Source organism: Poeciliopsis prolifica, unplaced genomic scaffold (genome assembly GCF_027474105.1).
Source record: "Poeciliopsis prolifica strain line A6 unplaced genomic scaffold, Auburn_PproV2 SCAFFOLD034, whole genome shotgun sequence".
In the NCBI taxonomy this organism is placed as follows: domain Eukaryota; kingdom Metazoa; phylum Chordata; class Actinopteri; order Cyprinodontiformes; family Poeciliidae; genus Poeciliopsis; species Poeciliopsis prolifica.
In genome coordinates this window covers 1,842,935-1,861,091 of record NW_026562409.1, presented here as the reverse complement: position 1 = coordinate 1,861,091, position 18,157 = coordinate 1,842,935, and the positions used below count along the sequence as shown (strand labels likewise).

Sequence of the window (18,157 nt, the reverse complement as noted above, 5' to 3'; positions counted from 1 at the left end):
ACAACAGAGGAAACATCTGAGATTATGAACAGTGAGGTTTTTTACCGCCTGTAACCGTCCGTCTTTGCCGTTTTACTGTCACATTATCCAGAACATCTGGAGCAGAAGTGTGTGGCGCTAAAAGTCTGCAAATTAAAGAAACAAAACAAGCAGGTTTCCCAGGTCCTGGACGGGATCCAGACTGATAACAGTTTATTCCGACTCAATAACACTTAGAAGCATCCAGGTAAACGGCAGACGCGGAGGGGAGGTCTGGAGGATTACAGGAGATTTGTCGGCCCCTGGGAGTTCTCAGTCAGCTGATGTTGACAAAGCAGAGCCGCTGTACGATAGCGGAGAAGAATAGAGCAGAAAAAAGACCTTCTAGAAGATGAAATGTTCATGGACACAGGCTTGTGTGTTATACATTTTGAAATTTCTTTGTCTTTTCCTCTTCAGCAGCTCCCCTCCTCCCGCGCCTTCTCCTCTGCACCGAGGGTAGAACATCAGTGAATAATTCATCAGTCAAATCCAGAAATCTATGAAATAAAATCATTTGTTGCCCTATAGTGTGCTTGACAGAGAGCTTGTTTATAAGTGTGGTAAAGCAGGACTGGAGTGTTGGTACAATCAATAATCTGATGGAATCCCGAGGCCCCGGCTTGTTGGCAATGCACATCCAGACTGAGACATCAAAACTGCTTTTGGTTTCTATCCTCTCGCTTGTGTCTCCAGAACACTTCAAGCCAGATGGGCAGTTCACACTGTTTTTCTTCAGAGCTGCATTATTTATTCCTGCATTAACCAGGCCTCCTTTTCCTTTGCGCCTCGCTGTTGTCATTAGCTCCAGTGTGTTGCGATAAAAACGCTGTGACCAATCAGAACGGTGATAACGATAATGAAGAGATAATGATAAGAAAGGTTGGAAACGGCTTTCTGTTTTTAGCAGGACTCCAAAAACAACACAGTTTTTCTTCCACCAATAACAATAATTATTATAATGATAACAATGAGTCCAAAATAAATCTTCCTCCTCGTCTTTCTCCTCCTCCTTCGTTTCCCTTTCATCTCGTCTGCTCCTCATTAGAAAAAAGGGGGTCAGAGCATCGCTCCCAGCGCTCCTTCCTTACCTCTTCACCCTGTTCACTTTTGTTGACACATGTTTGTCTCCAGCCTGGCGCACTGGCGATTCACCAGTTCAGATTTCTTATTAAATAGGAATGAATGTGACCCTGTTTTCCATTGAGGTTAAACTGGCTTTGCTTTATTCTTCCCGAGGCCTGAACCTCTTTAAATAAGCTTCCAGCTCTGTGTGCAGGTCAGGAAACTCACATTTTGAGCTCATTTAGCTCCAAATCTCGTTTCTGGGACTCAGCACCATGGACAGCTCACAAGCATGTGGCGGTAAACGGCTGAATCCCATTTCACTGTTTCTCTTCCTCTCATTGTGAGGATTCAACCCAACATTTCTAAAAGGATTCAGTCACACGCGAGAATATTTTCTTTTCATTTTTGGGCAGGAAATTATAAAAACAAAAACATAAAACCTGATTTATGATAGCTGTATTCTTCTTTTTTATATATTTAAAAACATGTTATTGTCTCAAAGTGAAGCTTACAATTAATCTGATTGTTTCAACCCTATTTTTGATTTTAGACACAATATGAAGCAGATCAAACTATAATATTATTGACATTATTTTACTATATCTTCATTTCTTTTTTATCTCTGCATTCTCATCCTAAAGATATGAACGTTTAAATCTCAATATTTATTTTCTCTTATTTTACTGAGAAAAAAAACAACAAAATCTAGAAACTGAAAATCTTTGGTGATATTTTTCTCTCTGAGGCAGGCAGGACTCATTCCACAAAGCTACAGCCGATGATATACATAAATTATCATGTAGTCAGGAGTAAACAGCAGAAACATCAGGAACAATAAGCCTCAAACCAAAAGACGACATGTTGAAGTGATTCAATGTGGGTCAAACAAGGGCAGCAATGAAATCTGCAGACAGGTGTGTTTCTATCCAACTTATTTAAATGTTGTTTGAATTAATTTAAAATAAAAAGCTCCCAAATGTGCAGGTGCTTCAGCAGATGGTGCAGTGGATTTAAATAAAGAAAATGTCTAAAGCTGAGTCTGGTTCTGATATTGAACAGCAGAGCTGCTCGTCTTTCTCTTAGTCTGCTGGTGGTGTGAATATTATCTGCTGCAGCCGCACACTTGCCCTTCATTAGGCTCCAAACAATGAAAAACTAAATCCCGCCTCACTTTGAGCAGCGCAGTGCATGTAATACAATCAAAGAGCAGTCATGTTCTCTGCAGCCAAAGATTACAGCCTCTCTGTGTCTGAGCTCCGGTTTGATCTTTATTAGCTTCCTCCCACCTCTATTTTTAGCCTCTTTTAATTCCATTACAGTTGGAAAAAAATACATTATTTTCACGTTAAATTCAACAACCAATCTATTGAAGCAGGGCTGTGTTATGAGAAGACCACCAAGAATCCCCCACAGGCAGAAATGCAGCCTGTATGAAAGTGTGTATACATTCTGTAGATAGAAATTAGGCCTAATCGGGCCTCTGGCTCTCCAACCCAAAAAAAAGAGGAGAGGAATCCACTTAGCAACGTGGCTAATTTGCATAGCTTTGAAGAAAGGAGGCTCTGTGTTTAGTCAGCTTAGATGGCTGCAGAACGTCAGTCTGGCACTCAGCGGGAGACAAAGCAGCTGACTGACTGGTTTCCCTGACGTTCGGGCTGGCTGCACTGGTTTCACTTTGATGTTCAAGGAGCCTCATCAAACTGTGTTTATAGAGGTGCGCTGATATTCTTTGGTGGTTGAACCTCCTGAAGAAGGAGCTGTCAGATTGTGTTGAGTTTAAAAAGTGCTTTTCAGAATATCAAAGGTGTCTGGGGAGGAAAATACCCAAAATGGCTTTTTAGGCCATTAATGGATGACGAGGTTGTAAAATGTAGGTCGGCATCGTAACCACATCCTTCAGTGCATTTTCATGTTTTATTTTACAGCAATATTTTGCTGTGCTTAAAAATATCTGTTTTTTTAACCCTAACCTTTTGACATTCCTCTTTAACGGATCCGATCTCTAAGGCTAACGGTGACTAGCATTGGTTTTAGCTGTTAACGAGTCAATACAACACATGAAATCTTAAATATATGCCTGGTTTATAAAAGAAAAAGAGATGCAGGGCTTTGGTACTAATTGTCAATACAGAGACAACGAACCAGAGCAGAGAAAAACTGTAATTAAATCAAATAGCAAGAGAGAGGGAAGTAGGTCAGTGATGCTAGCTTGACTTTGACACCTTCACATGTAGATGTGATGTGGAATTCAGCTGCATTTACAGAAACATGGAGTTTTTAAATTATTTTTGTTTCAGTTGAATACATTTATTCTCTGGATTTGGGTCACTGTGTTTCAAAATGCTTGCTATATTTAGCAAAGTTTAATAAATTAAGTGGAAGCTGATTTGGGTGCCACAAGTTAAAGTCACTGAAAAACGTGGCACCTGTTAAATAAACTGTTATAAAAAGACAAATACTTTGTGTTGTTGTGCTTAACATTTTCCTTTGTAAGGAAATTATTCCAAACAAAAAGTTTATTTCTTTCCCAGGTTCCTCTTGAAAATGAGATCGAGATCTCAACAGTGTTTTCCTGGTTAAATAAAGGAAAAAACATTTTTTCTGTCGTTCTCTCCACACATGGGCCTTGATGTTCCTCCATGTTTGAGATTCAGGAGCAACGACCACGTCTGTTTCTCTAAATGTAGATTTCATCCGTCTGTAAAGCAAAGCGATTTGTGTTATGATAGTGGTTTCACACTGAAACCTGTAACCATGTGAACATGCAGCGGAGAAACATGGTGACACCAACACAGATAAGAGCTCCTGGATTGATGGCATCCTTACGAGGAAACTCCGCCTGTCTCCCTCTGTGTTTTGTAATCCAATGCCGCATTGTTTTTCTGTTATTGGATCTTCCAGAATCAAATCCATTTTGGCTAAAAAGGCTTGTGAACATCGAGAGGTTTAATGTGCTTTTTCTGTGATGGAGAGCCACAGGAGCTGCTGGAAGGCCTACAAGTTTGGATTTGCTCCTACTTTTGCCACCTTTTCACCTTTTATATCTATTTTTTCTCTTGGGTTTATGCTTTTTCTGAGCTCATAAAGTTATCAGAAACCTCCCCCACCTGTGACTTCATCACAGAATAAAAATCAGAGACTTTCATACTAGTTATATAGTCATGCTTCCACCAAACTCTATAACCTTTGAAGCTCATGCCTCAGGTAGACTCATTCATAAAGGTTCTACTCAGACTTTGAACTTCTCTGATTGGTGAAAAGCAAAAGGAAACCAAAAAATCTATGCACGGATCTAAGTCCTACATTCCCCTCGAAATATCCAATAGGAAAAATATGACAATTTATGAAACTGGAAGCCATAAACAGCTTGTATTTGTGCAGCTCTGATGCACAAATACAAACATTTTGATTTTGACTTGTTCAGTGGGTTTTTGTGGAGTATCTATGAGTAGTTAGTGTTCTTCCTGCAATAAGCATCAGGAAAAGGCAGGAATCAATCTGTGAAAAGCAAGGTAATTCAGAGCTGCTGCTAAAAACGTAAAATCAATTAAAGTCCAATTTTTTAAAACCAGTTTGAGCCAAAAGTTTACAGTGTCATCCTTTTAGTAATATAGCTGTTCCATGAACCATTTTAACTCATCACTGTTGCATCTGTTTCATGTTTTGAAGCACCTATTCGTTCATTTGAATCACTTTTTTGAAGATTATTTTAGCAGTTTGTTGCAACCATAATGTCTAATATACTAATTAGAGATTACTGTGTTATATTTATTCCACATTTTAGGGATTTTCCTGCTTGTTTAGCATCAGTTCTTTGAGTTTCTAGTGAATGAAACTCTGTCAAACTGATGATTTCTTGGCTCTTCCCTGAGTCTGTGGCGGAAAAACATTTTCCATCCTATATATGCTGAGACACACCAGCCAATAAACACTGCAAGTACGATGACTGAACGCTCTGCAATAATACCCTCATTATGTCATCTTCTTGCTCTTTGTTTTGATAGCACCTGTCTACAAATAAACATAGGTAAATAAATGTAATCTGGATTTATAAACATTGTTGGGGCTTAATAAGCAGCTGGTGTTTAGAAATCCTGCTTCAACTCAGATATTTCAAGATAAATCATATTAAAGTTTCCACTCAAACCTACTAGTAATGCTAGTTACTTTTACGGGAATAAATGAACAGCTGTAGTCAGACACGTTACCAGTAAAAAACACAAAGCCTCACTAACAAAACATGTTCATCAAACTTTTGCACAAAATCAAAATAAATTAAATAAAGTTTTCCATGTACTTTGCTGCGTCTGATTCAGCTGTTGTGCTGTTGTGTTAACAAGGCTTCATTTCATTAGACGGGGAATTGAAGATATTTAACACTTGTTAAAAATGTTTATTGTTCTCATTTCTGATTTTTACAGAATGTGTGAAATTTTCATACATTCATAAGGCGCAGTGGGTGATATGAGCCTTGGTGAAATGCAAGCTACGGTTAATGTGAGCCCATAAAAACTATAAACAATAAACAAAAAGTTGTTATAAAAAGTCAAATAAACTGGATTTGAAGTCCTCCCCAGTCTCCCTCTGTGCCTTGACCTCCTGCCATCCGTCCGTCTCTTCCAGCACTCTGGCCTTTGATTTAAGATCTCTGCAGCGTTTATTGGCTTATATATCCTAAATGGACGTTTTAATAGGGTTTTTTCCCTTTTTCATTGTATTGTGCAATGTAAGCAGTAATCATAAATTACTGTAATTATAATTTGTTGTTGCCGGCTGAAATCCTCACGCGGTAATTCTGAAATGTCAAGTTTTCACAAAGAAAAACAGCTGACGACCTCCGCATGAGTGAAGATAGATGTGAAAATGTGATAAACAGAACTTCAGTTTCTCTGAGTTCACAAAAAGTCCTGCGTTCCTCTGGAGGTGAGAACATCAAATTAGGTAAATGATGCTGAATTTAATTCCTCTTTAAGTCTCTGCTGTGCATCCAAGTGCAGCTCCAGGATATGTCAAGCAGAAATTTTAGAAAAAATATATTTTTAAAAAAATGTAAAAAACTTTTTTTTTTTTGCTTTATTTTGATGAAATGACTCAGGCATGAAAAACTTAAAGTGGCACTGTTGAATATTTTACTGGGTTTAAACATCATAAAGCTATTAAGGGCGGAAACAGAAAGATGGCATCCGACAGTCCGGGGGTCAAAATGATTATTTTAACAGTAAAGCTGCATAAAGACCAACTTCTGGACGAATCTGATGGATTTTATTTGTGGAAGTTGAGGAGTTAATGTCGTCCTTCTCCTCTGGGAGGAAATAAAAGCACATCTGCATTTGAACGCGTTCCAGTTGTTTTCCTTCCTGTGTGTTTTATTCATGTTCGCTTCCTTTGCCGTGGAAACGGCCGTCACGCTCAGAGGCAATTTACGGTACCGCCGAACACGTCCTTAACGGTACCATCACGCGTCCATCAGTGCCACAGTGAGCACCGTTTTATTACTCAATTTGATTCCATACAAGGTTCATTCCCCACATATTTTATGCATTGTGGGCTTAGCTCAGGCAGAAAATAATCTGGACAGCGAGAGGCTCTGTATTACAGCTCAAACAGGATAAAGCACTGACAAATTTTGGACCGGAGGACTAGTGAGCGGGGAGGACAGGGAGAAAGAGAGATTAAGAGCTACACCATTGTTTACCTCCCCTCTAAGGTGCAGGATACTGTGTCGTTTATAAATGTTGCTAGCTGTTATTGGTTACCTCGAAGGCTTTAGGGGAAAGAGGAAAGGAAAATGAAAGAAAAAAAAAACTTTGGGAAAGACCCGGGGGTGGTGGAGGTGGGGGGAGTTTGATACAACTTTAATAATGCGTAGCAGGAGCTAAATGAGCCATTCTGCGGTACTTTAACCCTCCTGTTGTCTTCGGGTCATTTTGACCCGAAGACAACAGGAGGTTAGTCTTATTTTTTTCGTCAAGTTCACATTTGAATTGCTGCAGCAGAAAATTCCATCTGAGTTGTGAACACTGTAGGTCTGATTCAGGACTGTTAGATTTCAAGTTTCTGTATGCAGTTGCAATTAAAAAAATGTTTTATAAGGGCTTGTCCTCGGGTCATGTCAACCCGAGGGCAACAGGAGGGGGGGGAAATTTGAAAAGATATCAGTTTTACGGAGATCAGTGATGCCATTCCATACTGTTTGCCTGTCCAGCTGTGATTTCCTTAGTCTTCCGGTCAGTCTGACCTGAGGCCTGGGTTTAGTTATTTTTATTTCTTTTGCAAAGTTCACATTTGAATTGCTTGAGCCTAAACTTCCCCCTGAGTTGTGCACACCGTAGTTCTGATGCAGGACTGTTAGATTAAAGTTTCTGTATGCAGCTGCAATTGAAAAACATATTTTTTAAGGGCTTGTCCTCGGTCGACATGAGCCGAGGACAACAGGAGGGTTAAGACGCCCCCCCCACGCCATCACCGCCCCGCGTCCCGCCCCCCCCTCTCCATCACGGTCTCAGGGCCTGAATTATTAAAAGTGTTGTTTTCCCTTATTGCATTGCAGCAATGTGCCTCTTTGCTAGAAATGAGCTGCGCATTCAGGAGCTTAAAGCGACCAACCTCCAACAGCAAAGCCACGAGAGCAGGGTGGAGTGCATCAGCTGGGGGCACCCCACACACACACACACACACACACACACACACACACACACACACACACACACACGCACACACACACACACACACACACACACACACACGCACACACACACACACACACACAGCTACCCACATACACACACATACACACACAGCTACACACACACACCCACACACACATACACACACACACACACACACACACATACACACACACACACAGCTACCCACATACACACACACACACACACACACACATGCCCACACACACACACACACAGCTACCCACATACACACACATACACACACACCTACACACACACACACACACACACACACGCACCCACACACACACACCCACACACAGCTACACCCCCCCCACCCCACACACACACACACCTACACACTTCTAAATGACCGGTTGCAGTGAATCCAACGCCTCACTAAGATTCCTTCCTTCCTTCATTGTTTGTTTGTTTTCCTCTTTGCTTCTGATGTAGAAATAAAAAGTGATTCAGAAGATTTGTTGCATTCATGTTCAATTTTATCTTTTCAGAATCTCAGCAATGGTTTAAAACTTTTTACTAAGATGATTTTATTGCAGTAAATTCCTGTTTTCCCACAATAAAAACTGTCCTCCCATTAAACACTAAAGTGAGGATCCAGTTTTCAAAGAGCCAAAGAGCTTTTTTTACTGCTGACTAATGAATCCTCGCAAACATCCACCCACTAGTCCAGCTCTATTACTTTGTATTTTTAGTTTTTCATTCCACTGATAAACTCTAAAGATATCTTACTGGTTGATAAGATATATATGTTTTAAAGGAACATTCAGATAAACATCCAGTCAATAAAATTCTGTTCTGCTAAACTCAAATGATTTGAAAATGTTTTTTACAGTAACAGCAGATCAACAACCTGCATTAATACTTATTGTCAATGAGATTGATGCATTTTCATCAGTTTCAATGTAGTTCATTCCTGCCTTCATTTAAAATCCCTATCATATGTTTGCTTATTTGAAGTGATGTTTTTTCCTAAATATGCAGATAAATACACATAAAAGCCAAACATAACTTCATTCAACTACCTTCTCAGAAAAAATGCAGTTTAAAACAATCATATCTTTACGATCAAAGTCATCAGTCTGTTCACATCCTGAGAGGAAATATTAGCAAAGCAACTTTCTGTCTTTTTTTATCAAATATTTTTCACATGTAAGTGAAAAACTAATGTTGTTTCCTGAATTTGCTGACACTGATTATTTTGGCCATGAATGTTGGCAGATCTAAGATGCATTTTACATGGGTTCATGTGTAAGTAAATTATTAATGATTTGTCTCTGTTTTGGGATAAACTAGAAAATTAGGAATTAATTATGAAAGGAAAGAGGCTTTTTTTTATGGTTTTAATGTCTTATTTTTTATTTTCCAGTTACCTACAAACAATTTATTGGTGTCCCCAGCAGTAAAATAATTATTTGCTGATCCATGTATATTTTAAAAAATCTCTAATTAATTTCATGTAAGATATGTTAAGCGTTTGGCATGCTGGTGTGAGTGAATCTTATCTGGTGCAGATTGGAGTAGCTATTTCTGTAAATAAATAGTAAATCTATTTCTGTTCATTTCCTTCATTCAGGCTATGAAACAAAAAGCAAAAAGTTCATTACCTGCTTCTCTGGATTCAAGCTGTTTATGTGGAAATTGTCAGTGCAGTTGTAGACAAGATAAAGAGCTAAAAAGTCACTCTGAATATAATCAGCCGCTACTGAAACTGAATGGAGGATGTTATTGAGTAGAGCTAAAATTATTTACCCTGGGAGTGTAAATATTAAGGTGTAATAATAATAATAAATAATCCTTAACAAGTTTTATGGTTCTCAGATTGTGGCTGATTAAAAGATACTAATATTTTCTACTGTTTGAAAATAAATCTACAGTCCAACTTGTTGCAGATGTAAAAGCTTTGAATCTGGGAAGTCTGGTTTTAGTTTTCCACTTTTAACTGGCTTGTAACCAGTTTCACTGCAATCTGCATGGTAATAATCTTCCTAAAATAAGTTATCAACTCAGCAAACAGATATATTCTATTTCCAGTGCAGGTCAGTCTTTCAGTCTGAACGCGCTTTGAACAGGTTTTCTATTGGAAGAGATTGTCTTTGGGCGAGGCAAGTACTGATTTATTCATTATTTTTATTTTTTGCAAACAACTCTGGAGATGTGGCTGTTTATTTGAAAAAGATAGGAAAAAAAGTATGTTTTTCATGGTTGTTTTCAGACGCCGACTTGATAAGATCAAGACTTTCTCAGCAATCAATGCAGCATCTCTGATGGATTGAATGCGATGCATTTTCTTGATTGCATAAGTCATGCAGATGTAATAAATGGCTGCACAGAATCTCATTTTATCTGCCGTTATGTTCTTTTCTTCATACAAAAAAGTTTGTAAAATGTTGAAGTTTAAACTCGAGTGTTGACGCTGAGAATAATTCATTAGCGGATTGAATCGTGAAACACAGGTAGCGGCAGCAGCCTTGAAGTGTGTGTGTGTGTGTGTGTGTGTGTGTGTGTGTGTGTGTGTGTGTGTGTGTGTGTGTGTGTGTGTGTGTGTGTGTGTGTGTGTGTGTGTGTATGTGCGTGCGTGCGTGCGTGCGCGTGCGTGTGTGTGTGTGTGTGTGTGGGTGTGTGTGCATGCGTGTGTGTGTGGGCCAAACTCCCTGTACATGTCTGCACCGAAATAAAATTTCAGAAAAAGAAAAGCCTTGACTTGCAGCCAAAGGAAAATTGAACCAGACTCAAGTAGACATCACTCACTTAATAAAACAATACGTTCACCTTCCCTGGTTCTGCTCTCGCAGGTGTTTTACACGGCTGGTCATTTGGGGAGTGAATAACTTGATGCCTCCAGTTAAACGTCCTGAAATAAAAACTCAGAGTTGTAGATAATGCAAAGTATTCACTGCAGGTTGCATTCCTCCGCCCCTCCCGTTAAAACACACACCACAGCAACACACACTTTAATCACACAATTAATAATTAATCAGAGGCTGGGCTCAATGCTGTCAAGTCTGCAGATGAGAGAACACCCAACTGCTGAGAGGAGCCGTAAAAAAAGCAGGATTAACAGCCGAAAGAAGCGTTATCGTGAACCACTAAGCAACATGTCACCGGTTTGCGCTCGATTTTATTAAATGGGAGAAAAATACAGATGCTCCTCCAGTGGTACAAACATGAGGCGCTGAATGCATTTTTAATAACTGAGAGTAAATAAATAAATAAGTAAAAACCCCACCGGCTCCACAGTTCTGCAGAGTTTGTGATGGGGAAAATTAAGCTGTCCCTTTTATGTGACATTTTCTACATGCAAATCTAGAAAATTTGATTATGTGCTCTATTCGCTGCATGTAAACACCATTAATAACAGCATAACAAACTGGTTCAGGAAGAATGGGTCAGGGATGAGGCTCTGCCGTCTGCGCGCCGCGTTACACCCACTGCGGTGATCGATCTCAGAGCATCACAGCTCTCTGAAATTGATCAACAAACTGTGATCATTTTGCTCAGCTTACTTATTCCGAGTGATGTGTTAAATATTTTCCAATAGTGCGATGGCGGCGCAGCTCAAAGGTGACGGCTTTACATCGTCTTGTCTCCCTGGCTGTTGCAGCAGAGTCGAGTGTTTACCCAGCTGTAATTACAACATGCACAATGACCTCATTCTGCTGTGTCAGTCGCTGTAATGTATAGCCCCTGATGTTAAACTGCAAAGAAAAATGGTGTGCAATTATTTTCAATATGCTGACTACATTCTCTGCATTTTTTTTTTTTTTCAGACGTGGCCATGAAGGCAGATCAGAATTTGATATAAGTGCTGGTGCTCCTATTCATCTGACAGGGCCTCTCTGCCTTAATACGCATTCAATAATGTGAAATGATATTAGCTGTAGGAGCTCATTGACTGTGCTCTCAGGGTCTTGTCGCGTCTCTTTCTCAGCCTGTATCATGCTCCTTATCTGTGTCTCTTACACACACACACACACACACCCAGAAGGAAAGAAAAAGAGGAGAAATGGGGTGGGGGGCTTGAACTGCAGATAGCAACAGCAGCGGAGCAATCACACCGAAGCAATGCCCCCCACGCCTGGCCCATTAATAACAGTAATACGCACACTGCGCCCGAGCCAGCACTGCCGAAAGCACCGCTGACACTTTAATGGGCATTTTTTACTTTTGTTTTTAAATAATGCATGCGCTTCTTGTCAGCACTGCTCCACTCCACCCCTGGTGTGCCTTTCTGCTGCATTCCTTTGTGCAGAAATTACAATGGAGACCTGTGTTTTCTGTGCTGCATTCATCACATACATGGGGACATCAGTGTGCACTACATCACACTCTTGGGGGACGTGTGTGTGTGTGTGTGTGTGTGTGTGTGTGTGTGTGTGTGTGTGTGTGTGTGTGTGTGTGTGTGTGTGTGTGTGTGTGTGTGTGTGTGTGTGTGTATGTGGGTAGCTGTGTGTATGTGTGTGTGTGTGTGTGGGTAGGGGTGTGTGTGTGTGCGTGTGTGTGTGTGTGTGTGTGTGTGTGTGTGTGTGTGTGTGTGTGTGTGTGTGTGTGTGTGTGCTGAAGGGGTGGGCTCACATCGCCTGTGTGTGTGTTTGTTTGTGAAGGGCCTTCATTGGCACTGAGCTAATTTAGAGCGTCTTAGTGATGGTGAACTTATGAAGGAGACGATGCAGGAGAGCTTCAGATGTCTCGGCTGGAAATCTGATGATCTGACGCAGTTTAAAATAAAACAGGAAATGATTTAAAAAGCAGCAGATTTACAGAGATCAGTGGAGTTCATCCAATTCCACATGAAACTTTCAGCATAGAAATGATTGATCAGCTTGACCGATTATTGAAATAATCATCAGCTAATTTAGTCACTGATTAATTGTTAAGTATAGATTCAAACAAACAACATATTCAGAGCAGTAATGAAGCCAAAACTGTACAAAATATAAAGACATTCTGCACTGACACTTCCTAAAATAAGTTATCAACTCAGCAAACAGATATATTCTATTTCCAGTGCAGGTCAGTCTTCCAGTCTGAACGCGCTTTGAACAGGTTTTCTATTGGAAGAAAACCTGTTTTCTTCCAATAGAAAACAGGTTGTCTGTAAATACGTTCCACCCAAAACTTCACCTGGTTCAAATTTACTAAAACAATATTGTTACTGCATTTAATGCAATAAAATTAGTTTTTCTTATTTAAAAAAGGAAGTGTTCATTTGTATCTTCTAATATATTTCTAAAATTGCTTTTAAAAAGTCTTAAGTTAGTAATTGAAAGCTTTGTAACATCATGACATGATATAAAGCTGAAATAAGGTGATTTTACACAATATCACCCCTTTAATATGCAAATTAGTGGAAAAGTCTTAAAGGAGAACATCCCCAGGCTTCCTGCTCTCCAGCCAATCAGCTTCCTGCTCTCCAGCCAATCAGCTTCCTGCTCTCCAGCCAATCAGCTTCCTGCTCTCCAGCCAATCAGCTTCCTGCTCTCCAGCCAATCAGCTTCCTGCTCTCCAGCCAATCAGCTTCCTGCTCTCCAGCCAATCAGCTTCCTGCTCTCCAGCCAATCAGCTTCCTGCTCTCCAACCAATCAGGCTTCCTGCTCTCCAGCCAATCAGCTCTAAGGAAACCAAACTGCACTCCAATAACATGTCCAGTGTCATTGCAACTAGAAATGTCAGCTTCCTTAGTACTCTCTATGTATTAAAGCTCAATGGAAAAATCTGAAAATTGGCAATTTTTTATGAATATTGTAGAGTTAAGTTCCACAGAAAAATCCCCAAACAGACGGGAATCGACAGTATCTGTACGAGTTGGTCGAATGTACCACTGCTTCCTCTGTGACCTCCTGAACGGCGTCCAGCTGCAGGAAACGCAGCTCACTCTGTCAGGAGGAGGTTCATTTGGATTTAATGGACAGTTATCCCCAACTTTACAATAATGGCCCAAATTGTGAAGTAGTGTAGAGAGAATGTCAAGAAAGGTGATAAAAAATAAAAATCAGCAGGCTGTTCTACCTGGTGGATTTTATTCTTTACCATATCGGTTAAAGCTAAAATTTTACTGGTTTTATACAGAATAAAACCATTAAGAAACGGATCAAACCAGTGACAAAAACTAAACAAACAAACAGGAATCCATCCATTCCTGTTTGTTCCTGATGGGGACAGGAGAGAAACAGGAATAGCATTACTAATTAACCAACTAATTTGTACAAAAAAATTATTTTTAAACTGAAATATTAAATACAGGGCAGCTCAAAAGGTTGCTCTAAAGAAAATAGACAATTCAATAAAAAACAGAAAACATTTGTTTTCATCCAGAGATGCAATGAGAGACATTTTAGTTCAACGGGAAAAAATGATTATAAATGTATCTCATTACATGAATGTAAAATGTAAAATAATGCTAAAAACCTGACAGTATCGTTTAAACTAAAGCAGTATTTCGTTTACAACAATAAAAAAAACTGAAATATGTTGAAGGAAAAGAGGTAAATAAATACAAACTTAAATACTTTTTTCTGTTTGTTTTACTCACTAGTTAGTGCAGATAGAAGAAACATTACAGACCAACAAATTAGTGCAAAATAAACCGATAAAAACACACTAAGATGGATTCATTCAGAGCAAAAACAACAGAGAACATCTTCAAAAGTTTCACAAGAAGAATAATAAAAATATTTAACTTTTGTGGGGTAGAAAATATATGTAAATTTCATTTAAACATTTTTATTTGCATCATTATTTTCCTATTTTCTAATATTCCTCAGTTGAACAAGAGTCACATATATTTTAGGTAAAAGAGAAACAGAAAAGTAGATCAATAAAAGTACATACCAGCGCAAAGGATAACTAATTAAATCAATAAGTTCTCCCTTTTTTTCTGATTATTGTGGACATAAAATAAAAACTGCAGCTTTTTGTGTCAGTTCTCACAGCAGCAGCAGCAGCAGGATAAAATCTAAATGCACGGTCATCCTAAAGCCAGCCTCTCCCACAGCCCTGCAGGCGCGTCCCAGTGGGCGCTGACCCCACGACGACCCCCACCATGCTGGAGGGACTGTGGGAACCCGCACACCGAGCTGGGGAGCCAAACCCTCAACCTCCTGGTTATGAGGGCAAGAACATCCTGAAATAACGCAGCAACAACACTCAAAACTTTTCACTGACCACGGCATTTTCTCTTCCTCCTCCAAGACAAAATGATAAAACCGCTGATGTTTAATGCAAAGTTGATGTGAAGTTAAAGCAGCGGCACGAAGCTGAGCTTATTGCCTCCTGCAGTTTGTTTTAACCGAAGCAGACGTGCAGAGGCTGCCGGAGAAACCGTCTGACACGATGCGACATCATGGCTCCAGAACTAAAGCTAACATTTCTGCTGTTTTAAATGAAAAGTATTACAAATGGTGAGTAAATTATAGAAAAATCTACAGTGTGTTTCAAAAGTTTCACTTAAAAAAATCCAACATTACTTGCGTAAATAAGCACATTAATAATTGTCATCAGCCCACATTTAATTACTCGAAGCTACGTCAGTGTTGATAAAGAGGCGTTGTTTCTCCCATGCAGACATTTGTGTCTCTGAAGGCTGGAGATTTATCCACAATTAAACCAATTACAGCAGAATTTAAAGCTTTTCGCTAAAGAGAAAAGTTTCACACTTAAATTGATACAAATTGAACTGAAGCTGGATGTAATTTCTGTCTCTGGAGCAAACTTTAACTCAAGAAAACAATTAAAAATAAAGTATGGAAAGGAAAGAGAGTAAGAAAATATATCCACATGCAAACAACAGAAAGAAACTAATGACAATAAATGAAATGTTGTTTTTTTTATGTTTAATCCATGAATTTTAACAATGAAGTCTGAAAGTTTAAATGATTTCATTACATCATTTAAATATTTATCATAAATGCATGTTATTCACTGCAGAGTCCAGTTTAATCATTGTTGTCCAAACTTTTCACCCACATTTTTAAAATTTTATTATTAAATCTGAAAACAGTGTATTTATTAAGACATTTGTTGTTTTTTTTGTTCAGGTATACAAAATCTATTAATTAAGCAAAGTAATATTTTTTGCTTAAAGGAATCTGTAAGGCTAAATATAAACAAGTTTTTGCACAATTGGCATATTAAATGACAGATAAATATTTGTTTTTGGATTGTCCTCGGTTTTTTATTTTGTTTTCTTTTACATTTGGCAACAAAAGTAGGGCACTGCTTGTTGTTTTCAGGAAAATGTTACTATTAAAAATAGAGAAATACTTTCTCTCATGCCTAAAACAAAAAATAAGATTTTATTTGTCTTGAGGAGAAAATTCACTGCTCTGGCCGAACAAAACCGTGCAGAGGGCCACAAATTGTTCCCGGACCCACAGTTTGGACATCCTTGGTTCAGATAAATCTGCTTTATTTTCACATTACAGCATAAATCAAACTCCTTTGTGTTTCCTGGTGTGTATTAATGCACACCTGCTGCAAGGTGCAAATACTGAGGCTGTTATTTTCTCTGTAATCATCACATTTAAATCTGGGATCACAAGCTGACCCTGAATCTGTTACACATGGTAAAGCTTAATGGGAACTGTTGTCAGGGGAGCAAAATAATTAATTGTTGTTTGAGTCCAGAGCAGATTTTTGTATCACGCTTATTTATCTTAGAGTACTGGTGATAAATCCGTGCAAAACGTTGGAGTAAAATAAATTGATTGGTTGCATATTAGCGTGATTACGTTTGTCTTTTCAATCTTTTGCTAAATGAAAAGTCTCTCTTGCTTTCTGTGGTGCAAACAGGAGCCGACGCGTCGCAGTGACTGAACGCTCACTTTCTTCTTCCACATTGTAAATATTGCATCTCATTTCTTTTGAAAACTTTTCCAGCTGTTCACATTTAAACAGAACATCATTTAATGTTGCTGCAACGAGCCGTACCAAGTTCAGGTTCAACTTTCCCATCAATATTAACTCAACCGTCCGCAACTCTGGAAATATTTCCCCCTTTTTCTCTGATAAATCTTGGTTCCAAGTCCAGAATCTGCCTGCGCTATAAAACCAGGAAGTTCCAAGGTTTATCAGACTGAAAGATTTATCAGCTGGTTCCTGTTCTCACTGACAGACTCGGTCTGCCTCTGTAAAGTTCACCCTGCTCTCTGCGCTGAAGTGTTTCCTCTCAGAGGAGAGCCGAGTCAAACTGATAAAGAAAAGTTATAGAAAGGAGGTGGTGATGGTATTTGTCTTGATGCGTGAGGATTTGCGTCTGGTTGATTCTGTAATTCAGTTTGTCTCAGTGCTACCTTTATTGATTCCACAGGAGCTATCTATGTGTATTTGTCGTTATATATAAGGTCAATAAACAGCTAAAATCAATGTTTATAACAATCGATGTTGCATTCTCCATTATTTCGCTTCCTGCACAGTGATTTGCTTTGATTTAATTTGCCTCTGGTTGTTTCCCTCCTCTCCTTGCCGACTGTTTGCCTGCTGGAGTGCATGCGGTTGCCCCTTGCTGCTGCTTGTCCGTTTCAATGACGTGTGCCTGTGTTTCTGTGTGTCCCTGCAGGAAACACGTTGTGTAAGTCAGGAAGCATTGCCGTCTTCGGGAACGTGGTGTACAGCGGACTGCTGAACGATCACCTCTGGCATTTGGGAGTGCCCCTCTTTACGAGACTGGTAAGAGCAGCTGGGCCCCTCTGTGCACACTTACCTTCGTTTTGTCAGAAGAGCTTCATGTAGTCGAGCTGAATCCAGCAGACATCAGGTGTGGGATTCCCAGAAGCCTGTAATGGGCTGTTTCTGAAGGTTATTCTGCTGACATGTGTTGTTGAACGTTGGCTCCTGCGTGCAGGATGTCGCAGCAGGACCTCTGCCGTGGATTTACGCACCTTATTTTAGCATTTAGCTCCTAAATGCACTCAGTTTAAAGAAGATTACCTCCAAAACAATTCGTTTTTCCTCCAGGAGCAGAGAAAAGGGTTGAGTAAATAATTCAGGATGTTTGGTTAAATAATTACATGCTTTTAATGAAGAACTAGAGCAGCTGAAGCTGGCGTTAACAATTAATGACAGACGTCTTAACTCTGATTGTTAAAGGGAAACCGAAACGTTTGTCGCTGCTGCTGCTGCAGTGCAGAAGCAGGAATCTCACAGCAATTTTCCCAAAGAAAAATAAATTCAGCACGGCCCTTTTTCTTCCCGATAATTACCCTCCTTCCAAGCGGGTTGCACTTTTTTTTTTATCAATGTTTATTATTGATTCAATGTGTCGCTGTAGCTGTCATTTATGAGTCAGGAATTAGTGTTGATTGGTGCACGAGGGTTGCATATAATTGGGTTACATTAAATAGATAATTCAGCTGATCTCATAA

General features: G+C 39.4%; 1 protein-coding gene across 16 annotated transcripts in view; it reads left to right on the top strand.

Annotated features, from left to right (window-relative positions):
• The window catches only part of rbfox3a (RNA binding fox-1 homolog 3a), a 514,332-nt gene that overhangs the window by 356,932 nt on the left and 139,243 nt on the right, over window positions 1-18,157 (top strand). For all 16 annotated transcript variants that reach the window (XM_055052121.1, XM_055052124.1, XM_055052118.1 and 13 more), the window contains one exon: window positions 17,353-17,462. In XM_055052121.1, the coding sequence (XP_054908096.1) occupies window positions 17,353-17,462 (110 nt within the window). The remainder of the gene's footprint in view (window positions 1-17,352; window positions 17,463-18,157) is intronic.